Genomic DNA, 25,378 nt, shown 5'->3' on the forward strand with positions numbered 1-25,378 from the left:
ATTTGGTTTGTTACATTTCTGGAACATGTCTGAAGTCAGAAATGAGTTGCTTCTACCTCTGTGAATAACTAGCTCCACGTGCCTACGTTTTACACACATACATAAACGTAGTGCCAATCTCCCTCACTTTCATTCCCTTTGCTATGTAATGGAAAAGAAAAGATTAAGGATTTGTCCCTTCTGCATTGTCCAAATGGCAGTCCTACTCAGGGTTAGATGCTCTTCCCCATCCCTCCTTCAAGAGATCTTAGCATAATCCAGGCCCCCTTCTGTCAGAAAGAAAGAACTGGAAAGTGTTTATAGTAAAGCTTTAGTAGCAATATGTTTATTATCCACCCAGGAATATTTGCATTTTAAAAGAAGGCTGAATAAAAGGAACAATGGGTAATCCAAGGAAATAAGTTACCAATGATGAAATCTCAGGAGTCTGACTCTTGGGTAAGCAACATATATTTAGGGTAAGAGGGCTACCCAGAGTTTGCAGCTCTATTTAAGGCCACCATTCCCATCACTACTGGCCTCCACTTGGAACTCTTGGACACAGCTTTCATGAGACGCAGCCCCCATCCACTGTGCCAACCAAAGACTGGGTGACCCATTGGTCAGAGCTTAATCACAAAGACACATCAGGCTGTGAGGGAGGCTGGAAATAGTCTTTAGAAAATGGGGAGGGGGCTTCTGTCTAATTAAAATTCAGGGATTCTATCGCCAAAAGAAGTGGAGAATGGATATTAGGGGACAGTGACAAGGTTCTGGCACAACACTATTTGAAGAAAAATGTTTGGAACAAAAGGAAGTCAGGCCTGGGAAATGAAAATTTTTAAAGTTTTAAATTGGCAGCCTCTTCCCAGTACCAGCAAGAATAAAGGATACCCTGTCTGGTTGATGTATTTGTCTGCCTGACAGATAGGTCTTTGTTGTGAAGATGGACACAGCAGGCTATCAAAGCCTAAACTAGTAAATCATATAACTAATTCTTTTCATTCTGATTCCATGCTGATAAATCTTTTTTGGCCAGAGGGAGAGTACGTGTTCAACAGGCCAATGCAAACATTAGTTTACCTGACAATTCTATTTCTCAATGTGTAAATATATTAGTGTCTTAGATTGGGTTTGAGCACGTTAAACTAGGAATTGGACCCTGGACCAAGGTAATTTTACCAAGAAAAATTCTACTTTGTGAACTTTCTTGGCAACCAGCCTTCCCCTGGTGATAACTCCCTACATTGCCAAGTGTAATGGTTAGCTATTGCTGCAACAATGCTGCATAACAAAGGGGTCTAAAACAACATTTATTATTGCTCACACATCTGCAGTTTGTGTGATCTAGTTTGGCTGATCTAGGCTTAGCCAGACAGCTCTGCTTCAAGCTACAGCACCTAGAGCAGCTCTGCCTCTTACTGCAAGTTTGTCAGTTGCCTGAGGTAGCTCTGCTCCATTTGTCATCCTCTTAGAGATACACATAGACCAGTGGGATATCGAAGGTATGTTCCTCTCAGAGAGTGGCAGAGAAGAAAAAGAAATATGAGGCCTTTTCTGGTCTAAGCTCAGAACTGATTGATTCTGTTAGCCAAACAATCACACGATTGAACACAAAGTCAAGGTGTGGGGAAATATAACTCTGCCTCTTTAGTAAGAGAAACTACAAAGTCATACGGTAAAGGATATGGGTACAGGGAGGTGTGGAGAATTGGGGCATTATTGTAATCTACCAGGTTTGGTTGACTGTATACCCTAACAAAGTCCATCTGAAACCAAGGTCCAGAGTATCAAAGCAAGAAGTCGGGACATGATTTAATTATGTGGACCCAAGTAACAGCTTTTAAAGTTGAAGCAGATGTTATAATATTAGAAATAAATCCTTTACAATTGACATTAAGTGCCTAGATATCTGAACATTTACATATATATTTGCCTTATCAAACACTCACAAAACTCTTAAGACAACTGTTAATGTTACCAACAGTTAAGTGACACTTAGGCAAAGGGACTCGCCAAAGGCCACAGAGACATTAAATGAAGAAGAGCAGGATCTGAAACAGAACCTCAAATGCCAACTCAAGTGCTTCTTTTCACTATAACAGTTCTCTCTGGTTGTTTTGATAACCAAGAATTTCTAAGAAGAATGTGTGTTGGATGTGACATTGACATATTCTAACTGGGACATAAGGAAGGACTATAAATGATCTTGCCATTAAAGGTCAGGCCTCATCCTGCCACAGTAGCTGTTAACGTGCCACAGCAGAGCTCCCCCATATTCTCAGCTGATACTGAAATTTATCCCACTCCCCTCTCACCGCCAGCCTGTATTCAGGTGGTTTGTCTAGAATTGCAGTGGCTAGAGGCCTTAGAAGCATCACTGCTTTCTTGGCTGTTTGAAAAGCAGAAAGAGTACCTAAGAAACAGCAAGCTGGAACCAAAATCCAGAGGTCGCGGCCCAGATGGGGCTTCTGCTATGCTTCACAGCAGCATAGTGTGGCAGACAAGGCAGAAAGTCAGATTCACCGTGTGCTACTGAGTGCCTTCATCTTTGGACAGACGGCTCACTCTATTACTTGACTATATATATATATATATAGAGTCAAGTAAAAAATATATATATATATATATATATATATATTTTTTTTTTTTTTTTTTTTTTTTTTTTTTTTTTTGAGACGGAGTCTCGCTCTGTCGCCCAGGCTGGATTGCAGTGGCCGGATCTCAGCTCACTGCAAGCTCCGCCTCCCGGGTTTACGCCATTCTCCTGCCTCAGCCTCCGGAGTAGCTGGGACTACAGGCGCCCGCCACCTCGCCCGGCTAGTTTTTTGTATTTTTTAGTAGAGACGGGGTTTTACCGTGTTCGCCAGGATGGTCTCTATCTCCTGACCTCGTGATCCTCCCGTCTCGGCCTCCCAAAGTGCTGGGATTACAGGCTTGAGCCACCGCGCCCGGCCTTGACTATATTTAAAAGCATTACGTTTACGAAACCGAAGTGAAACACACCTACTTTGGGAGTTTACAAGAGGAAGCACACATTGAGGGCTAGGTTAGGAAAGCTTTTCCTGAGATTGTAGTTTTATTCTTTCCTGGGGGGCGAGGGGCCAAAGCTGAACTCTCTAACTATGACCCCCACCTCCCAACCCGTTCCCTACAAAAAAAAAAAAACAGAATCATTTCCTTTCTGGGATCTGGGACATCTTTTGGCTTCTGGTAGAAGCCGCTCTCCTTTCAGCGGGGAAGTCTCCAACTCAGCCACGTTCTTTGGACGCCATCGGCGCGGTGTCCCGTAACTTTCCTGGCCGGTGGGCACACTGCCTGCGTGAGTGTTTGTTCTCTGCATCGACCTTTCCTTGCTCAGATGTCGCCCTTCGTGCCGGGACTGCGGCCTGCTGAGCCCCAGGTAGGAATCCACGCCTCGCCTCTCCCTCCGGCTGCACCCGCACAGCTGGCGAACTTGGCTAAGGTCCGGCGGAGAGGGGTGAGATGTGCTAGTTTTAGGCACACTGTGCTCGTCAGCAGATTGCAGAGGGGCCCGACTGCAGTATTCCTCCGCCCAGTGTCTCGGGCAAACGCGGGATCTCCCAGGGAAGCTCGGAGTGGGGCGGGGAGCTGGCCCCCCTCTGCGACGCGCTCTCCTCTGGCTGGCCGAGTGTCTGGAGCCATCCTCGCTGGAGGAGGTTGTCGGGGGCGGGCCGGCCAGCGGGGCTGCCCTCCCCGCAGTGACGTCCCAGTGGGCGGAGGGGCGACCAACTGTCTCCGCGCCCTCCCCCCTCCTCCCGTGAGGTCCGTCGGTCCCCAGGAGATGCTGCTGCCGCGGTTGCAGTGTTCGCGCACGCCGCCGCCCGCCAGCCCGCTCCACCGCCGTAGCTCCCGGGTGTCGGAAGGCGCACCTGAGTCGGGCCATGAGGCCGGGAACCGCGCTGCAGGCCGTGGTGCTGGCCTTGCTGCTGGTGGGGCTGCGGGCCGCGACGGGTCGCCTGCTAAGCGGTGAGTGCGCGCGCTGGGGCGGAGGCTGGTGCTGGGGTGAGCTCGGCAGAGGTACTCACTGCACCCCAGCTGCTGACCCTCTTCTGGGCCGCCACGCATGGGACTAGGGGGCCGTTCCATGCCCCACTCCCAGACGCAGCCCTTCGGAGTCTCCTGCTTCCAGGGAGCAGTCGCACGGCGTCTGAGACCCGCGCCAGTTCCCGCAGCCGTGCAGTTCCCTGCGCGTCCTGGAACGCTCGAAGCCCGTTGCCAGTCCAGAGTTATGGGGGTGGGTTGGAGGATTTAGGAGAGGTGGGGCAGTGGACAAACCTGCCCCAGTGGGTGCCCCTTCGGCCAACTCCTTTACACACATCGAGTCAGTCCTTGGGACCACCCCCGCGGGTCAGGCTTGCCAGCTGGCCCCCGCCTACCGCCCGCTCGGGGAGGCGACTGCAGAGACAGCGGGGTAGGGATGCTGGATCCGCGGTGCCGTGGGAATCCTGCCTGTTACTCCTCGTCTTTTCTGGAGGGTTGCATGGCTGGGTCCAGCGCCTGGAATGAGAGCGCTTAGAGATCGGGAAAGAACTCCAGTTAGTGTGGGACGAGCCCTGCCTGACTCCGGGGAATGACTCTCTGCTTCCTTCCTCCTGTTGTGTCACTGCAGCCTCGGATTTGGACCTCAGAGGAGGTACGGTGCTCTGGCTTCTGGCCTCTTTCAGTTGTTCTGCATGTCGGGGGGAGAACATCCGTGCCCTTTTCTCAGATCCCCTTTGCGGGTGCCAACAGCTTGACCAAATGGGACAGAGGAGACTGGAAACCTTCTCCACTCCGGCATCCCGGCTTGCGAAACTAATTTAAAGAATGTAAAGTTGGTTTCAGGATGGGGGCGGGGCGCGGGGCGGCAAAAGAGGTGGGAAGCTGAATTGAGCTGCTTGAGTTAGGGCTGCGTGGGCTCGGTTCTTGGTCGCGGGGAACAGAAGGCCCTCCCACCCTTCCCCTTCCTGCAAATGAGAAGAGGAGGACACTTCCTGAAGGCAGGAGAACCAGACAGGCCAGCGGGCCTCCTTCCAGGTCTGACTGTCTCTGGCAGTCACCCGCAGACTTGGGATGTGTGGCCAGGCTGGACCATACAGAAACTCGCTTAAGGTGTTCTGTTTCCCTTGACAAGCCAACGTGGAAAGTGGGGGTTGTCAGGAAATTCAACTCCAGCTTATGTTATGCCGGTGGCCAGGTTGGATAAGTTCTTGGGGGTTCATTTGCCCCCCCTCTGCTGCCCAATTTGCAGCCAGCTTTGAGGAATCGCAAAAGCGTGACTGGCCCAGCCTCCTTCCCCCGGGGCATCCCTGCCTCAGCCTCTCTGAATGCCTTCTTGTAAGCAGGTCTGACTTTTGAGCCCTCCTAATGTGCTGCTGGACCAGTCTAGTTAGAGTTTCTCTATTATCAGCAATAGCCAAATAATGACAGGAAAAGGGAGCAGATGTGGAACTCTTATAACTTGTTGCTCATTGAGAATTCCTTTATGAAAGCGATGAGAGAAGAAATAGCAAATGAAGACTCACTGGAGCTTCCTGGATAATCTGTATGTGCTCTTTCTCATTTAGCACTAATAATAGAGTTATGTGTCTGTGACCCCTTGCCCTATATGCTGGCCAGTGTTGGGAATAATGAATGCTCTCTGGCTCCCTACACAGCTGCAAAACAAGTTGGGAAAATGAGAACATGCCAGAAGTTCTGGGAGGAGATTCCCAAACCAAAATCTTTTACCCCAGGCACTGTGGCAGGAGTTCGCACCCACAGCCCAGTTTGGCTTTCTCTTTGCAGGGTGACTACTCCCCGCGTCGATACGTGGTTTTCTCTTTGAACATGTGAATCCGGAAACATATGCTGTGTGCTCCTGTGAGCTAGGAAGTAGCTTTTGTTCCTGTATTCCCAGCACCTCGCACAGTGCCAGGCACAGAGTGTACACTCAATAAATGGTGATTGAATAAAAGGAGTGATGAGGCTAGTGTCTCCGTTACAGCAAGGCTTCAGTCACACAGACACAAGCTAGAGCAGTGTGTACTGTGAGCGATTTACTGACTCCTCGTAAAATCCCATCTGTTTGTCTGAGATGATCTTCAGCCCTTCAGGGGACAGTCTGATAAGACACATTACATGGGCTCCCAGTAAAACACGAGCTTGGAGTGCAGCGGGGAGCTAGCGTTTTAGTTCACTGGTACCAGCATGATTTTGTAATTAGATCTGGGCTCTAACTCCGGTGATGCTGCTGATCAGTGTGTGATCTTGGCCGAATTACTTAACTTCTCTGAGCCCCAGTTTTCTCATTTGTAAAATGAGCCATAAACAGTATCTGCATCACGGGACTATTATGAGGGTTACATGAGATAAAGTATGTAAGTAAATGTTAAGCCCTTACCATAGTTTATGGCACATAGTAAGAGTTCAGTAAACCTTAACTGTTGCCTTTAGGATAGGGGGCTGACTGTCAGTAGCAGAAAACCCCATGGATCTGATGCTCTTAGCTTCTGCTTACACCAGAGACTGGGCAAATTCTCAGTCCTGCTGCACAGGCAGAGGGTTCCAGAATAGAGGAGCCCAGCCTGACTTCAGGAGGCCTCTCTTACCTTAAAGAACCACCAGACACCCTCTTTAAGCCACATTATCCCCTGAGACTCCCTAATGAAAGTGTTATTTATGTGCCTTTCAGTGAAACCATAAATCTTCATCTACTTCTCTTCTAAAGGATAGTCAAAATAAAACATTTGCTTTTTAATATTCTGTAATGGAACAAACAAACACGAGTCCCTACACAATATAGGCATCAGAGTTTAAATCACTACATCTCCATGCTGGAAGGAGTATTAATTTGCTCTGAGAACCCCAGCTGACATGATAACAGTCTACTGATGGGTAACCAAAATTCCTACCCAGGGATACCTTCCTTCAGATGCCTCCACACATCCCTGCCCCAGTATACTTTTTGAGACACTGAAATAGGTTGGCTTTTTTTTTTCTCTAGGGCAGCCAGTCTGCCGGGGAGGGACACAGAGGCCTTGTTATAAAGTCATTTACTTCCATGATACTTCTCGAAGACTGAACTTTGAGGAAGCCAAAGAAGCCTGCAGGAGGGATGGAGGCCAGCTAGTCAGCATCGAGTCTGAAGATGAACAGAACCTAATAGAAAAGTTCATTGAAAACCTCTTGCCCTCTGATGGTGACTTCTGGATTGGGCTCAGGAGGCGTGAGGAGAAACAAAGCAATAGCACAGCCTGCGAGGACCTTTATGCTTGGACTGATGGCAGCATATCACAATTTAGGTAAGTGTGTGGAACCCACAGCAGCTGACTCACTTGTCATAACTCAAAAAAGAGGCAGGCTGGATCCACAGTGTCGGATCAGTGGGGAAGAGAAGACCAACCAGGCAGATCTCTGAAGGGAAAGTAGCACCAGAATAGCTGCTGACCTAAGCAGTGCAGTTGGTGAACTCAGCCTTGATTTAGGTCCAGCCGATGTCCAAGGAGCTCTGTTCAGGTGACTGCAGCTCAGCAGCCTTGTTTCAACAGCATACAATGCTTGAAGCCAGTTGTTCTGGCTCTCTAGCCTTTTGGACCAGAACCTCATTGAGAGACTGAAGATCCATAGGGCTATGACTCAGGATAGGACTCCGGTCCAGAGGGAATTGTAATAATTGGCAAGAAATCAGAGCCAAGATCTAACTCTGTGGATTGGCCAAGACCTCAGGAAGCCTGCAGTGTATAGGGCCCTGTTAAACCCACGGCATCAAGACTCACTCATCCCCCCACCCTGGCAGCGTGACATTGCCATCATCCCTCCCTGAGAAATGCGAGAAATGCAGTGACATAGACAAACATTTAAAAAATATCAAAATTAAGAGACAGACATGAGACTAGGAGAATGCGTGTCACAAATCCAACAAAGAATTAATATCTTTTTATGATAAAGAGTTTATGTCAATAAAATACTAAGACCCCAAAATATAAAGAGACAAAATACCGAGCAGGCAGTTTATAAAATAAAAAATCTAATGGTGAACAATCATAGGGGAAAGGTCTAAACTCATCAAAAGAAGGAAGATTTTAAAATATATTCTTTAATATATACCTACTATGTACCCCCCCAAAAATTTAACAACTAAATATGTGTGTGTGTGTGTGTGTGTGTGTGTATTTACCATTACATTTAAGGCAGCACATCAGCATCTATCTTAGTCCACCCATTAGACTGATCAGGTGCACATCTTCTTATAAGTTCTGGGAGTAGCTCCTCCAGGATTCTCACAAGCCTGTCTTCCTGGGAGAAACTTTAGAAAGGAGGGTTAGTAGGATGAACTACACTTTCCATCACTGCAGCTGGTCCCAGGGCCACAGATGGTACTTATTGACCTCCTTCCTCTAGTAGCCAGTCCAGATTCCCTCTCCCTTTGCTGGTCTCAACAGTTGACCTTGTGGCATGATCCACATCCTCATGTCTGAAGAATCTGAGGCACTAGTCACCTTGCCCTTATCATGCTGGAGTTTGTGCACTTTTCCACTGACCATCAAAATTGGGCAAGCGAATTCCAAGAGGTACCCAAATAGATAACTTCTTGCCCATAATACATAACAGCAGGCCTATCTCCTCCTGATGGTTAGGGTCACTTACCTCCTGCCAAAATAATGTCTTCTCTTTTTCCCTGCTGGTCCCTGGACACAAGGATCCCAGAGTGTCCAAATGACAGTGATAACTCATAGTTTAATAAGATTCTTGTATCTTCTGACAGTCCCCTGTGGGAACCAGGACCTCTAAGCTTCCGGATCCCAGTGTTGCAGAGACAAGAAGCACAGATTCCTAAGTGGGTCACTGCCAGTGATGCTAAAGCGAGGCTACTCCTGCTTCCACCCCTCGGCTCCCAAACCCATGTATTCTTATTCTTGGGAACATAGGACTGTATAAAAGGCACGTGAATTATTGCCCCTTTTGGAAGTCCCATGTAGTCAACTTGCCGCAAGTGCCACGTTGGTGTCCTCAAGTGTTGGTGCTGTGTCAGACACTTAGCATTGGTTTCTGTTGCTGGAAGTTGAACATTCGGCAGTAGCAATAGCTAGATTAGCCCTAGTGAATGAGAGCCAATCTGTTGAGCCCATCTATAGACTTCATCTCTCCCACTACCTATTAGTATCTATTGTACTAGCACTGGGGTGGCTAATAACAGGCTAGCTGGCATTACCTAGCTGAGTTATTTTGTCTCCCTTGTTGTTCAGTGCCTCTTCTATAGTAGATGTACCCTGGTGGTCTTTAATATCTGATGGAAAGAGTTGCATATTTTATGTTCACTCCTCTGTGTATAGTCACATCCCTCTATCCAAAACTTCCTAGTCCCCAATCTTCCAGTCTATTTCCATTTAGACTCTTGATCAGCTGGGCATGCTATTTACCTTACCCCTAGTTCTTATATATTCTAATCTCCAATACTTTCCCTTTCCTTACAAAGTGGTTAACTAGATGTACCAACTAAAGCTCTGGCCATTGGGAAGATGTTCCCTTACTGGTGTCTTTCAAGGCCACCTCAGTGGGACTGCAGTGCAGCTACTGTCCATTTCACTCTGTACTCCCATACTTAGCTGACCTACCCTTGAACCAGGCTCAGGCTGCCAGTATCAGCTAGTCACAAGGGATTCCTCCATGCAGTCGCAGGTGTGAGCTAAGGAAGAGGGTCTGGTCCAACAGTGGAAGATGTCATGGAAGTCTGCTTTACCTGCTCATGCAGTGCTCTTTGGTCCTGGATATACCTCTTCCGTCTTACAATGGATTGATTCCAGGCCTGCCTAATCTCCGATTAGGTGTGTCTGACAGTTCCTCGCTCATGATGGGCAGGTTGTACTACATGGTCTCTGGTGCTCCTTGCCTAGTAGCCAGCCAGGAACTGTTTCTCAAAAGGTGAGTAATTTTCAGCTACAGATGGTATGGCCTTGCTTCAAAATCCTAAGGGTCTGCATTGTGATTCTCTCATTGAGGCTTGTCACAAGCTTTATATGGTGTTATTTTTCCCGCCACTGACATCTCTAATAATAGGAGCTGCTGCATCATACGGCCCAAGTGGCAAATCTGCTTGCACACAGCCTAGATCTACTTCAGAGTTCTTTTCTGCTATGAATCCTACTCAGAATGGCTGTATTTCATGTCACCTGGTTTATGGGCCAGAGCAGTATTTCCAGGTGTGAAATATGCTGCCTCTAGAGCCCAAGAGACCTACCATGTGCTATGCTTCTCTCTTCAAATTACTGCAAGATGCAATAGTTTGTTCTTTAATTTGAAGGGGATGTTCTGGTATTCCCTAGATCACTAGACACTCACACATTTTATTGAAGTGGTAGGCTCCTGAATCTTCATAAGATTTATCTCCAACCCTCTGGAGTACATAAGTCTTACCAAGGCATCCAGTGTACTAACCACTTCTTGCTCATCTGTTCCAATTAGCATGATGTCAGCAATATAGTAGGTCAGTGTGATTTTCTGCAAAATGTCTAGGAAATCCAGATCTCTTTACACCATATTATGACAGAGGACGAGAAAAATTAATGTAGCCTTGAGTCAAGACCATAAGTATATACTATTGTCCATCCCAACGAACTGTTTCAGATTATCTTTCTGATACAGAAGGAAAAGAATATATTCACCAGATCTGCATACTAGGTACCCAAGGCCATGTTAACCTGCTTTAGCAAAGACACCACCTATGGCACAGGCAGCCACAATCAGGCTTCCACTTGGTTGAGTTTGTGCTACTCTATTATCACCTTCAGGATCTGCCTGGTGTTTTCAGGAGTCAGACTAGTGAATTAACTAGAGATACGATGGGGAACACCACTCTTAGATTCTCTGGGTCTTTAAGGGTGACACTACTTCCTACCATCTTTCCCTGGATAAGATGTTGTTGTTGATTTATTATCATGGCAGGGGTGGGGAGGAGTGCAGTTTCAAAGGCTTCCCCACTTGACATTCTCCACCGTGATAGCTCTTGCCCCACAGGTAAGTAGACCAAGAGACGACGCAGCTCATCCTGCCCATCATAGGCCAAGGAACCAATGTGGAACTGTACCAACTAACAAATACGTCTATTCAGTTCATATATTTGGGGACTGGGGAATGATGACTGTTTGGGTGCCACTCTGAGCTGATCCTGGGCCAGACCTCTATTTAATACCTGTCCCCAGTATGCTCCCACTCTAATGGGTAGCTTTGATGACACTTTAAGTCTGAGTATTAATGTGAACTTGCAGCCTGTGTCTGACAGCCCTTGTAATATTTGGATATTCCTTCTTTTCCCCAGTGTATGGTTACTGGAGGAAATAGCCATGGGTCCCTTTAGGGGAAAAACGGGAAGTTATTACCATGTGCACCTGCCATGGTGTTGCAAGGTCCTTCTTACTGGAAACCTAGCCTCTCTATCAGTGAGTTCTGGGTCTGAAAATTGGCTCAAGTACAGAAATCATATGCCAGACATAATATTCAACCTATAAGACAAAATAACGTAAAACCATAAGGCCAGTGGAGAGGGGAACAAGGCAAGTCAGGGTAGGGGGCCCAACAGGCTGGAATCTGGACTGGAGATAACTAATGAGGTGCCCCCAGCTGTCCAGGCATAGTATCCAAGGAGTGTTTATTGTAAGCTAAGCTATTTTCCAGGAAATTCAATCCAGTGAGTGCAGCAAAGGATTTTCCTTTTAGTAGACAGCAACACAGGACTCAAGCCGAGCCTTACTGTGGTGCTACAGGGAGAGCTGTCTCTTAGCTGTCTCTTTCCTGGAGAGGGCTCTGACAAGAGCTAAGCAGAGCGGCATTGCCTGCTCTGAGCATCAGGGCAAGATCTGAGCCCTAGAAGGAAACAGCTCAGGCGACTAACCAGGCAGGTTACAAAGCCCAGCCCTGAGTCAGCATATGGGGTGGGTACTCACAGATGTAAACGCTCCATAAGATCCAAGCACATTCCCTGGCACCCACATATCCAACTGGGTGGCAGCACCATTTAATTTCAGGTGCCACTGGATAGTGGTGTAAGGTTGCTAATGCACCCCTCTGGGGGGCTAGGGAGACAAAGACAAGACATCTGGAGGTGGAGGCTGAGGGGCATCAGCCTTATCAAGTGGAAACAACTTAAAAACTGAAAAAGACCAAATGGTCCTCCTGCTTTTGTCCCCACCCCTTTACCTGTTTTGACAGCCTCTGTGTTTTGGAATGTCTTACTCATGTGCTTGAATTTCTTATCTACTTCCCAGGGCTGAAAAGGCAGTTGGTGGCTGTTGAAAAGCATGGAGAGATGCGAGCAGGGCAAGCTCTGGAGGAGATAAGCCATGTCTCTTCTCAGTGCATCTGAGATCTAAAAAAAAGACAAATAAACCCAATTAGTAAAAAGCAAGAAAGAAATAAGATCATCCAGACTAGCCCTTGCTAGCTGCTTTTTCTCATAATTACTTTGCAGACATCATATGGTGGCATGTTCCTCCCTGCAAAGAGATTGTGGCAAATGTCAGATGATTGATTGTGATGTCCATAGGAGAATGCGTGTGGTTCTGCTTACTGGCAGTACTTCAATTCCTCCCTCTCTCTCTGTATCGTGTTCTGAGGCAGAATCTTATGTTTATGGCTCAGTGGGACTTGATGGGAAAACAAAGGCTTTGAAGTCTCAGGGAATCCTTCTCCAGTTGCTCCACTGCTGATCCCTTTTCCTACAGGAACTGGTATGTGGATGAGCCGTCCTGCGGCAGCGAGGTCTGCGTGGTCATGTACCATCAGCCATCGGCACCCGCCGGCATCGGAGGCCCCTACATGTTCCAGTGGAATGATGACCGGTGCAACATGAAGAACAATTTCATTTGCAAATATTCTGATGGTAATGAATCCTCTCCCAAGCGATGCGGCTGAATTCTCAACCTCCCTTATTTCATGAGCAGCTGCTAGTACCAAGAATGTGTCATGTGGTCTCTGAGAAAGCTTGTTGCAAATGCCAGCAACATAAAACCTTAGGAATTCTTGTAAAGGGCAATGTAATGACAATTCTCACTGAGGAGTAATCCTAGCAAAGGAAAGGTTATCTGATGTTAAAAGAAGAGATGATGGAAAGATTTAATTTATGTGTGATAAAGCAAGTCTTACAAGAACATCGGGAAATAAAAAAAGCCCTTTAAGTGGACAGCCACAAATTATTACTCTTTCCATATGTGAGGTTGGCTGTAGGGGCTTAGAATAAGCTGGCCATTGCTCTTACAAGTCTTCTAACAGCTCAGTAAGATGATTTTCTGGGGCTTTAAGGAAGCATGATACATACGTAAATGAGAAAGTACACCAACTGCACTTTCACTGGGCAGAGAGAGCAGGTAGTTTGATGAGCAGATTTAAACTCTCAACTCTCAGTTGCAAATTCAACTTACATTTGCTTCCAGATCTGTTAGGGTTTTAAACTGGCTACAAGCCTGTAGTTTCACTGTACTTGGGTCTCCCAGACTTCTCCATTACAATTGACATATTTGAACTTGAACTGATTCTTAATCTGCCTTTGAAGTTTCTCACCTCCCTAAAGCCAACTGCTTAGCCCTAATTCTGCATTCTTTCTTGATAGGAGTAGAGTGACTTGTTAATTCTATCTAGTTTGGGACTAAGTAATCCTGTCATTTTAAAATTGTTTGAACTGGACTATGGCTTGGTGGCAATTTTTGCTGCTAAAAGATGTTTTTCTCTCTCTTTATCCTCTCTGATGAATTCTTCTCTCCAGTGACCTGGCCCTCCCCACCGTACAGTGTTGTCTCAGGTGGGGAGATTGCAAAGACCTAGACTGACTTAGCAAGTCACCTTTATAAAGCAGTGAAAGCAAGGCACTTGTTACAAACTGGCTTTTCATCACTTTTGTGAATTACATTGTATTATTAATAGCTCCATGGTTTAAATTTTTGCACTTCCTTTAACAGTTTTTGAAATGTGAGATTTTGAAATTTGCTTTAATATCCTTTTATTTTTGGACTTGGTACTTTTAAAAAAAAATCATATTCTTCATTACTTTTGTTATTGCCTATATTAGTTACACTAAGTCCTGGCAGGAAAAAGATGGCACACACAAAGGATTTAATGAGGAAAGTGTAATAAAAAGGACATTTGCTGAGGTGTAGGCAAAGAGCAAGAGATGGTAAAATATCCAGGGACTAGCTACAGTGGGAAACTGTTACTCCCAGGACTGAAGGAGTAAAAGAAGGGAGTGATTTTAGCAGAACCAAGGAAAAGCTTGGGGTCATGAAAGAGGACCCGCCCAACAGGAGCTATGACCACGAAATGCAGCTACTATCAAACCATGCTGATGTGGGATGGGGGCATGGGGAATAAATACCGAGACCTCTCTTTCCTCCTATCCTCTGACCTTCTGCCTTTGCCTCTCATTGGCTAAGTCCAATCAGAGACCAAAGAACAAGGGAACAAGGAAGCCCCATTGAAACAGTTTATAGGCCTCAACCTCCCAAGGCACAGAGAAGGACAGAGAATGGATCCAACAGAGGGAGGTGGGCACATGAAGAAAAACTAAGACACTGTCTGTTTTTGGCCACGCATGCCCAGAATAGTTTACACACCTTAGCATGCCAGAAGAGATCAGCACGACCAGACCCTTGCTGACCTGTCCAGCTCAATTCTCACCACTCTGACTCCTCTCCCCGTCCTATTCCAACACCTTTGTACCAAATGGAACTCCCCACGAGCTCTTAATTGCTGTTTCCTGTGCTTGAAACACCCCTTTCCCAGCCAACTCATTCTCACCCTTTGGCTTCAGATTAGACAACACCTTCTCTACTAACAGCTAAGTGCAACTGGTGATCCTGGGTTGGATCCTGGACCATGATGTGATGATTTCCTATAAATGGCATTAGTAGGAAAATTGGTAGAATCTGAATGAGATCATAGATTCAAAAATAGTATTACATCAATGTTAATTTCTTGGTTTTGATCATTGTACTGTGGTTATATATGAAAAGGCCCCTTTCCCTTTGTAAATATGGACAAAAGTCTTTAGGAGTAAAGGGGCACCATGTTGGCAACTTGTTTGCAGGAACAAAGTTATGTATGTGTATGTATGTGTGTGTATATATATATATGCATGTATGCACACACACATAAACATGTGTATGTGATACAAAAACAGAAAGAGGAGAGATAAGAGAGAGGGAGAATAATTAAGTAAATGAAATGTGATAAAATGATAAGGTGAAGAATATGGGATAATTCTTTGTACCATTCTTGCAAATTTTTGTAAATCTGAAAATATTTTGAAATAAGAAGTTAAAAAAAATAACTTCCTTTGGAAAGCCTTCCAGAGCCCCTCAAAGCTAGGTTTGGTGTCCCTCCTATAAGGATCGTAGCACCTCACACATACAGTACTTTAACTGCCTATTTATAAGGCTGTCCTCTCCACTAATGATTGGCATGAAGTCTGGAAACTTACCTGTTTCACTACTTGATGGGCTGGGGAAGCTCACTCCTGTGGTTCCGGCAGGGGAGGACATCATCCCATTATGCCAGAGTGGCAAGGAACTGGGTGAATGATAATATATAAAACTAGATTTGAGGATGTAATCATGTAGAGTAGGCGGCATGCTAGCCATAGCTGAACACTTGCTTACTTCTGGGGTGTGCTAAAGGCACAGGCATATTCAGTGAATATCAGAAACAAATCATGAGGCAACGCAGATGCAGGTGCAGGGATTGATGGGAATGCTGCATTGATGTGCCGTGTTTAACTTTGCACCGTGGATTGAAGTATGAAGGGACAACAATATGAATAGATCATGCATTGAATAGATCATGTTATTACACATTCCAGTGTAATATCCCAAAATCAATGTTCATTAATATTTTCCTGTATTTCCAGATTTTATGGCCATCCTGTAGAATATAAGCTCCTTAGAGGGCTGAGATTCTTTCTTATTTGCTGTTTTATCTCTGCTACCTAGCACAATTATGTCTCCTGACTATTTTAATTTTCATTAGAATGTATTTGGTTGAAATCCCTTTAAAGCTACTTATCAGCTGTGAGATTTGGGCAAGTTACTTAATCTCCCTGAATCTCAGTTTCCTCATGTACAAAACCAGAATAATAATAAGGCCACTTCCCATCCTGGCTAACACGGTGAAACACCGTCTCTACTAAAAAATACAAAAAATTAGGCGGGCATGGTAGCGGACGCCTGTAGTCCCAGCTACTCAGGAGGCTGAGGCAGGAGAATGGCGTAAACCCAGGAGGCAGAACTTGCAGTGAGCAGAGATCGCGCCACTGCACTCCAGCCTGGGTGACAGAACTAGACTCCATCTCAATAAATAAATAATAAGGCCACCTCACAAGGCTATTATCAGGATTAATTGAGTTTGATTTTATAAAACGCTTAGAACAGGCCAGGCACGGTGGCTCATGCCTGTAATCCAACATTTTGAGAAGCTGAGGCAGGATCACTTGAGGTCAGGAGTTTGAGACCAGCCTGACCAACATGGTGAAACCCCATCTCTACTAAGAAAAAAAAAAAAGTACAAAATTAGCCAGGCATGGTGGCACACGCCTGTAATCCCAGCTACTTCAGAGGCTGAGGCAGGAGAATCACTTGAACCTGGGAGGCGGAGGTTGCAGTGAGCCAAGATTGTGCCAGTGCACTCCAGCCTGGGTGACAGAGCAAGACTCTGTCACCCAAAAAAAAAAAAACTTAGAACAGTTTCTCTCATATAGTAGGCATTGTGTAAGCGGGTTTTTAAAAATAAATGGATTTACATCACCTATACACACACACACACACACACTTACAGGAAGATGACTAGAAGTTTATGTCCTTTCTGAGTGAAACTTCAGAATGGGCTTGACATCCTGGCCTTAGGACAGTGATTTTTAAGGTCTTTCCCTTAAAGACCCTGTCCCTACGAACACCAGAGCACCTGATTGGCATAAGAGGCTCACTGCCAATACAACAGGTGGACACACTCCCAGTCAAAAGCAAACACATTTGATGTCAATTGTCTGTACAACCTGATATTCTCGAGACACTTTGAAATATGTGCAATAGCTCAGAGCTCTAGATCACCAGCTTCTGCCTTGGTGCTGGCCAGTGGTCTACTCAGCCCCTAAACCACTTTCACAACCTGGAGATCAGTGTTTGTTGCCCTCTAGAACATCCCCATTATGAACTGATAAAATGTCTTAGACTGCTTTAAAATAATCCAGGCCAGAAGTGCAGGGCAGAGGAGTAGGGATTATGGTTGAAACTAGATGAGCTATACAATGATAGGAGTTGAAGCTGCATGACAGTACACAGGGTACATTATACCAGTCTTTCTACTTTTTTGTATATTTGGAAATGATCATATTTAAAGGTTTTTAAATTTTTTTTTTTTTTTGAGACGGAGTCTCGCACTGTCGCCCAGGCTGGAGTGCAGTGGCCGGATCTCAGCTCACTGCAAGCTCCACCTCCCGGGTTCACGCCATTCTCCTGCCTCAGCCTCCCGAGTAGCTGGGACTGCAGGCGCCCGCCACCGCGCCCGGCTAGTTTTTTGTATTTTTTAGTAGAGACGGGGTTTCACCGTGTTAGCCAGGATGGTCTCGATCTCCTGACCTCGTGATCCGCCCGTCTTGGCCTCCCAAAGTGCTGGGATTACAGGCTTGAGCCACCGCGCCCGGCCTAATATTTTTTTAAAAAATAAAAAAAGCACTGAAATAAAGCTGGGGTAGGTTAGTCTTTGTGCAAAAGCAATTCTTTGGATTTACTAGCCCAGTTCCTGATATCTGATAACAACAAATAAAGTTTATCGGAGGGCTGAATCAGCAAATAAATGGATGCCATGAGGCTGTGGCTGATTTCATTCAGATGCCATGAAAATTTACTTATTATTTTTGTTTTTGTTTCTTTCTACTACAGAGAAACCAGCAGTTCCTTCTAGAGAACCTGAAGGTAAGCCTGTCACTTGAGATTTGGGTTAACTGGGACTGTTTCATAGCCCCTGTTCACAGGTTTAAAGCCCTATGTCCTTTGGACCAGATTATTCAACAGAAAAACTACTGGTATTAGCTCAGGCATTTGGGACAGGTATACGCCACACCCAGCCATGACAGCTAGTTTAGTCATGTCATTTTTTAGTGTTGTCTGTTTCTCTCACGGCTGAAAAGCAACAGTTAAAAATTCTGTTTGGTGTGTTACTTGGCATCATTGACAATATGAAAGGAATAATTTAAAGAGACAAAAAAAATGAGCCAAACTGATAGTTTATGGCCCTAGAAGTGAGTCCTTGGCCCTTCCCCTTGACACCTTGGTATTTTATGTACCTTGATGTCAGCTGCTTGTTGATTGTTTTGGTACTGGATTCTTGACAGCAAGGGTCTCGCCAAAAAGACAAAGACAATGTAAACCCTCTAGGGAAGCAAATTCAACCCTTTACTTTTCTATGTTCATAGATGGTGCTGGCCAAACTGCTACAGCTTTTTTGCATCCCAATTTGAACATGGTAGGACCTCAAAGAATTATCATGCCTTTCTCCATGTGTCTCTCTCCAGGTGAGGAAACAGAGCCAACAACACCTGTACTTCTAGAAGAAACACAGGAGGAAGATGCAAAAAAAACATTTAAAGAAAGTAGAGGTATGTACAAAACTCTCCTAGGAAAGATGAATAATGAGGCTCCCTTGATCACAAATTACCCAAGGTTGAATTCCCTACTTTGTTCTTTCCCATAGCTACCTAAAAATAGAACTAGACAGGGCATGTGTGGCTTTGCAAAAGCTGAACTAAATGCTAGGTTTCATCAATGAAATATGCAAATGGAACTATCCTAAGATGACTGGGGAAATCAGACAGCAGGTGGAAAATTTGCATGAAGATGGAGCTTTGGGAACCACTGAGAGGTCATGCGGGGTAAGGTGGAGTGAGGACTGAGAGAGAAAATGTAGAGAAATAAGAGCAGAAAGACCCAAGCTGTGATGCATAACATGTATGATTAATATTCATCTGCAAAACAAAGAGACGAAATAGACAAAAACATTTAAAAGGTTAAATCATAAAAGGTAAAAGAAAATGGGACAATACATTGGAGTGCTAATGGATTTCAAACTCACTCTCACCCTGAAATTCAATAAGGACATCTGAGTTTTTGTCACTGGGCAACTTTTAAAAACCACTTTACTTCTCTGTGCTTCAGTTTAATTATTTGCATCATGGAAGTAATAATATTTTTCTTACCTACCTGAGAGCACAACTGTGTCCATAAAATGAAATAGGATGTTGCAATAGCGCAGTTCAGTTCTGAAACTAAATTCCAGAGTTAGCGCAGACACTCCAGCTCATGAGCACAGCTCATAACAAGACTGCCCTCACTGCAGACATCGACTGTGAGTTTGGGGGTCCCCAGGCCACCTGCATTTCTGACCAACTGGCTACAAACCCAGGAGTGTCCATGACCCCCACCTCTTAGGTTTGATAATTCACTAGAACAACCTACAGAACTCAGGAAAATACTATACTTATGACTAGATTGATTGTATGTGATACAAATCAGGGTCAGCCTAATGAAGAGACACATAGCAGGACGTCTGGGAGGAGTTTCCATGTCACCCCCGACCCCATGGAATCAGGATACGTTAGCATCCTGGCACATCAGTGCATTCACCAACCAGGAAGCTCCACAGAGCTTTCATGTCCAGAGGTTTTATTGGGGTTTCACTACATAGGCATGATTGATTTTATCATTGGTCATGTGGTGGAGCTCAGTCTCCAAAAGAGGTCAGGCTGATATCACTAGGCTCAAAGCCCCAATCCTATCGTCACATGGTTGATCTTTCTGGCATGGCCAGCCCCCATCCTGAGTCATCTCCTTATACACTCTCTTATGGTTCTAGGGGCTCATGAATAACAAATTCACTCCTGTTACTTGGGAGAGTCCAAGGATTTAGAGCCTCTCTCCCAGGAACCAGGGACAAAGGCCCATCAAATTCTTTATTATATGACAGATATGTGAGAAAGGTACAAAGTGCTCTGCAAAGGTGGGTGGCATCTCTATTGCTCATTGTTATTATGGTGGTATTTATAGTGGGTTTTGAGGGTTTGGGGTTTTTAGTGGTTGTCAGGTTTGCAGTCTCACAGAGAAAAAGAGCCAACAGCCTCTGGATAGTCAGGAAGCTTGGGTCAGTGGGAGTAGGAAGAGGGTTAGCCTCCAATCCTTGCTTCCTCCCAAAGCCACTTGAGGGGAACATCTTTGGTTCTAAATCTTAAAAGACTAGAAAGTTCAGAAAAGCAAGCCTCTAAGTGCTCTTCACAGTCATGGCTCATGGACCCAACTGAATCCAATTGGTCTTAGAAATATTGGAAAGGTTTTACACTGTAATTTACTTGCTTTCTGTGACCTCTTTCCTGGTAATGACACTGAGACTTCTGGCCCGCCTCTTTTTCCCTCTTTCCCCCATCCCATCTTGGGAACTCGGTGACTGTCCTTAGAGGCAAAGGCATCAACACTGCCCCAACAGCCCCTGCTTTACTAAGGGAAGACAAGAAAAGAGGGACTCTCTTTTCTCTGGAAAAAAAAAAAAGCTTAATTAACAAAAGTGCCCTTCTGATATTTGGAAGACCCACAAATTTAAACCGATTTTCATTATCACTTAGGGTACTAGGACAGGTAGAAAATGCTCATTCATCAAAACCAGAAGCCTCTTTGCTAACTGGCTAGATTTGTCTCAATCACCTAGGAATGAGCTCTTTGGAATACTCTGTGTTTATTAGGCTTTTTTGTTTGTTTTGGTTTTTAATTTCTTAATTTCAATAGATTTGGGGGTACAACTGGTTTTTGATGATTATGCATTTTTTAAGCCTGGTTTGAAGCACAGAAAAACAAAACAAAAAACAGCCAGTGCTGATCATGTGCTTTCTTTCTTTTCAGAAGCTGCCTTGAATCTTGCCTACATCCTAATCCCTGGCATTCCCCTTCTCCTCCTCTTTGTGGTCTCCACAGTTGTATGTTGGGTTTGGAGCTGTAGAAGAAGGCAAGTAAAACCTTCATTGTACAAACCTTTGCATCTTCTGCTCTCTTTGAGATTTGGATATTGCCCCGTTTAGTTCACTAAAACCCATGGCAGCACCAAGAGTATCACCATTGCAGATTGGAGAGCAGCTTCTCTGACAGACCAGGGCATTCAGAAATACTAGGCATTTGTGCTTAGTTGTGAGTAACAGAATGATCTTACATGCTTTACTGTGTGTATGTGGAAGATTTTAAAACAACTTGAAGAGTGAAATTGCATTATTCACCTCCCGTGCACTCACACGTCACCCAGCAAAAAGGCTCTCATGCATGTGTGCCCTCACTCTGAAAATGTTTGTGGACTGAGTGAAGGAATGGATAGTGAGCCATATGAAAAATGACTATTGCAAAGCATTCTGGTACACATCTGAAACTAAACCACTTAATTCAAAATGAAAGAGCCAAATTCCTTTTAATTGACTTTTCTTTTAATTCAATACACAAGTATAGAGTGCTATAAAATAGCTACACTAGGTAGCATCAACAATTTCTGCATATGGTCAGGATCATGTGCCACCATTTTTTTTTTTTTTAGTACTGAAAGCTCTTCTCAGTTACCTTTTTATTCTCCATCATCATGGTGTACGGAGAAGATGTCTAGTATTCCCATTTTACAATGGGGAAACTAAGGCCCAATTTAAGATTTGACTCCCTTTAAAGACCAATTTGAGATGAATTAGTAAGATTCCAATGTAAAAATCTATTTCAGTTAATTGTAACTTCCTTATAGGATTACTATAAGGATTCAGGCAGTTAATACTTGCAGAATAGGTATATACTAAGCACTTAAAAATGTTACCTCTTATTAGGATTATTTTATTAGTTTTTTCCTTTGAATCTGAAAGTAGAATTTAGCTCAAAAAATTACAAGCATATTTTCCAGCTGCCTACTCTGCAGTTGGTTCTTGATTTCCTTTCCTGACTACCAGGATTTGGGAATTGTGACTCTAAAGCTGGGGTGTCTGTCTATCCCAAGGGTTTTTAATCTTTTTTGTGCCCTGCAGCAGTCTGGTGAAGCCTATGGACTCCTTCCAGAGCAATATTTTATTTTATTTTGTTTTATTTATTATTTTATTTATTTATGTTATTTATTTATTTTATATATATATATTTGAGACAGAGTCTTGCTCTGTCACCCAGGCTGGAGTGCAATGGCACAGTCTCGGCTCACTGCAACCTCTGCCTCCCTGGTTCAAGTGATTCTTGTGACTCAGCCTCCCGAGTAGCTGCGATTACAGGCGCATGCCACCACGCCTGGCTAATTTTGTATTTGCAGTAGAGATGGGTTTCACCATGTTGGCCAGGCTGGTCTCGCACTTCTGACCTCAGGTAATCTGCCCGCCTCAGCTGCCCTAAACCCTAGGATTACAGGCATGAGCCACCACACCTGGCCCAGAGCAATATTTTAAATGCAGAAAATAAAATACATTGGGTTGCAAAGGAAGCAATCATACTGTTATATAGTTTAGCAAAATGTTTCCAAAAATGAATATGTGATTAGTAATACATGTACTCCTTTATTAACGCTTCTTTATTTGGTGCTGAGTATAATTATTATAATTTTGAAGTAGAGATGAGGGTAAAATATTTCAAGGCATCTATAACTGTGATATGAAAACATCTATAACTTCTAGTAATGATCAAATCAAAGATATTATTAATCCTGCTCTGTTTTATTGCTTACACTCATAATGGAAGGACATGCTAAATTTCACTTATGGATGAGTTGTATTTTTTGTTGTTTTGGTTTTGTTTTTTGTTTTGTTTTTTGAGACAGGGTCTCACTCTGTCGCCCAAGCTGGAGTACAGTGGTACCATCACACCTCACTGCAGCCTTGACCTCCCAGGTTATCCTCCCACCTCAGCCTCCCAAGTAGCTGGGACTACAGGTGTGCGCCACCATGGCTGGTTAATTTTTATATCTTTTATAGGGACAGGGTTTTACCATGTTGCCCAGGCTGGTCTCAAACTCCTGGGCTCAAGTGATCCGCCTGCCTCAGTCTCCCAAAGTGTTAGGATTACAGGCGTGGGCCACTGTGCCCAGCTGAGTTGTTGTTTTTGTTTTGTTTTGTTGTTTGTAATGTGGTATTTTTTTTTTTCCTATTCAGTTCTATCCCTGGACCCTCCAGGGACTCTGGGGACCCCAGGATAATAACCCTGCCCACACTTGGGCAGCCGTGAATGACAGATACACAGTCACTTTGAACATAACATCTCCCTGTTTGGTTCCCTCCCACCCCGAAGCCCTGGCCTGTAAGTTACATAGATGAGACATGCAGCTGGGTGACCGCCCAGGGCTGCTTCCTCTGGTCTCAACAGGAAGTACAAAGATATTCTCAATCACCTGGTCTGAAACACCCAGCCCTGGTTTTCTTTCTCTCTAGAAAACGGGAGCAACCAGACCCTAGCACAAAGAAGCAGCACACCATCTGGCCCTCTCCTCACCAAGGAAACAGCCCAGACCTAGAGGTCTACAATGTCATAAGAAAACAAAGCGAAGCTGACTTAGCTGAGACCCGGCCAGACCTGAAGAATATTTCATTCCGAGTGTGTTCGGGAGAAGCCACTCCCGATGATGTGTCTTGTGACTATGACAACATGGCTGTGAACCCATCAGAAAGTGGGTTTGTGACTCTGGTGAGCGTGGAGAGTGGATTTGTGACCAATGACATTTATGAGTTCTCCCCAGACCAAATAGGGAGGAGCAAGGAGTCTGGATGGGTGGAAAATGAAATATATGGTTATTAGGACATGTAAAAAACTGAAACTGACAATAATGGAAAAGAAATGATGAGCAAAATTCTCTTATTTTCTATAAGGAAAATACGCAGAAGGTCTATGAACAAGCTTAGATCAGGTTCTGTGGATGAGCATGTGGTCCCCACGACCTCCTGTTGGACCCCCACGTTTTGGCTGTATCCTTTATCCCAGCCAGTCATCCAGCTCGACCTCATGAGAAGGTAACTTGCCCAGGTCTGGCACATAGTAGAGTCTCAATAAATGTCACTTGGTTGCTTGTATCTAACTTTTAAGGGACAGTGCTTTACCTGGCCATGATAAAGATGGGCTGTGGAGCTTGGAAAACCACCTCTAAGTTCTGTTTTCCTTGCTCTATACAGCAGCACATATCATCACACAGACAGACAATCCAGAATCTTTTCAAAGCCCACGTATGGTAGCACAGGCTGGCCTGCGCATCGGCAATTCTCATATCTGTTGTTTTCAAAGAATAAAATCAAATAAAGAGCAGGAAATGGAGTGTTAGTTTGTGTCTACAGCCCTTCCTCTGCATGTGGACACAGGGGACCTTTTTTTCTTTCTCCTGACATCCAAACTTGGAAATATCTAACTACTTTGAAAACTAAAAATGAGGCCAGGCACGGTGGCTGACACCTGTAATCCCAAAACCCTGGGAGACCAAGGTTGGAGGATAGCTTGAGTTCAGGAGTTCAAGACCTTCTTGGGCAACATAGTGAGACTCTGACTCTACAAAAAATTTAAAAATTAGCAGAGCATGGTGGGATGCACCTGCAGTCCCAGCTACTCAGGAAGCCGAGGTGGGGGGATTGCTTGAGCCCAGGAGGTTGAGGCTGCAGTGAGCTAGGATCACGCCACTGCTCTCCTGTGTGGGCAACAGAATGAGATCCTGTCTCTAAACAAAAAGATTTTTTAAAGAAACTAAAAATGAAATTTGAGTCTCAGCTTCTAGGTTTATTTGTACTCCCATCCCTGATACTACAAGTTGTTCTGTTTGTGTGTTTCTTACTGCAGCGTCAACATAACATGACTAATAATGATGACAGTTCTACCTTTTGTTGACGGACCTCGTTTCAATTGTGTTTGGCCTCAAATTCAGAGAAAAGTTTCTCGGCCCAGCATCAATCATATACACATTGGAGGTCTGAAAGCCATTATTTAAATCACCAGCAATTTCCCTCAATCAGCTTCATAATCTCATATTTTAACCTTTCCTCATATGTCTTATTTTTTAATAGCTCAGCAACTTTGCTTCACCTATGGAGCCCCAGCCTCTGGAGTTAACAGTCTGGGTCAAAGCAGTATCGAATGTAGTGGATTGGAATCCCTGCCAAATTATCTGCCCTACTGGGGAAGTGAATATACCAGGAAACAAAACTCCCTGCTTTGGGAAGCGTGTTTTGTGGTTGCACTTAAAGCAAAAACTGAGCACATGGTCTTGAAGGACTAATTCGCTGCTCTAAAATGCCCAAGGTTCCATTCTTGCTTTAGATAGCCTCGCTCTATCATCTGCCCTGTGTCCTGCACTGTGCCCCACAACTCTGGCCCTCATGACGCTGCAAGCTGCGCGTGTAAGAATCCTATCTGCCGGTCAGCAT

General features: G+C 44.8%; 1 protein-coding gene across 5 annotated transcripts; it reads left to right on the plus strand.

Moving 5' to 3' along the window:
* Positions 1-3,328: 3,328 nt before the first annotated feature.
* LAYN (layilin) lies at positions 3,329-24,277 on the plus strand. 5 transcript variants are annotated; one of them, XM_025356366.1, is made up of 8 exons: positions 3,550-3,969; positions 4,613-4,636; positions 6,968-7,265; positions 12,681-12,838; positions 17,880-17,912; positions 18,512-18,595; positions 20,883-20,985; positions 23,408-24,277. In XM_025356366.1, the coding sequence occupies exons 1-8, from the start codon at positions 3,885-3,887 to the stop codon at positions 23,769-23,771; spliced, it is 1,149 nt and encodes a 382-aa protein (XP_025212151.1). In that variant the 5' UTR covers positions 3,550-3,884; the 3' UTR covers positions 23,772-24,277. The 5 variants fall into 5 exon arrangements, with proteins under 5 accessions (XP_025212154.1, XP_025212151.1, XP_025212152.1 ...); XM_025356368.1 differs by lacking the exon at positions 4,613-4,636 and having other exon boundaries at positions 3,556-3,969; positions 6,968-7,103; positions 7,188-7,265; XM_025356369.1 differs by lacking the exons at positions 3,550-3,969; positions 4,613-4,636 and adding an exon at positions 3,329-3,382.
* The last annotated feature ends 1,101 nt before the right edge of the window (positions 24,278-25,378 follow it).

Source organism: Theropithecus gelada, chromosome 14 (genome assembly GCF_003255815.1).
Source record: "Theropithecus gelada isolate Dixy chromosome 14, Tgel_1.0, whole genome shotgun sequence".
NCBI lineage: Eukaryota > Metazoa > Chordata > Mammalia > Primates > Cercopithecidae > Theropithecus > Theropithecus gelada.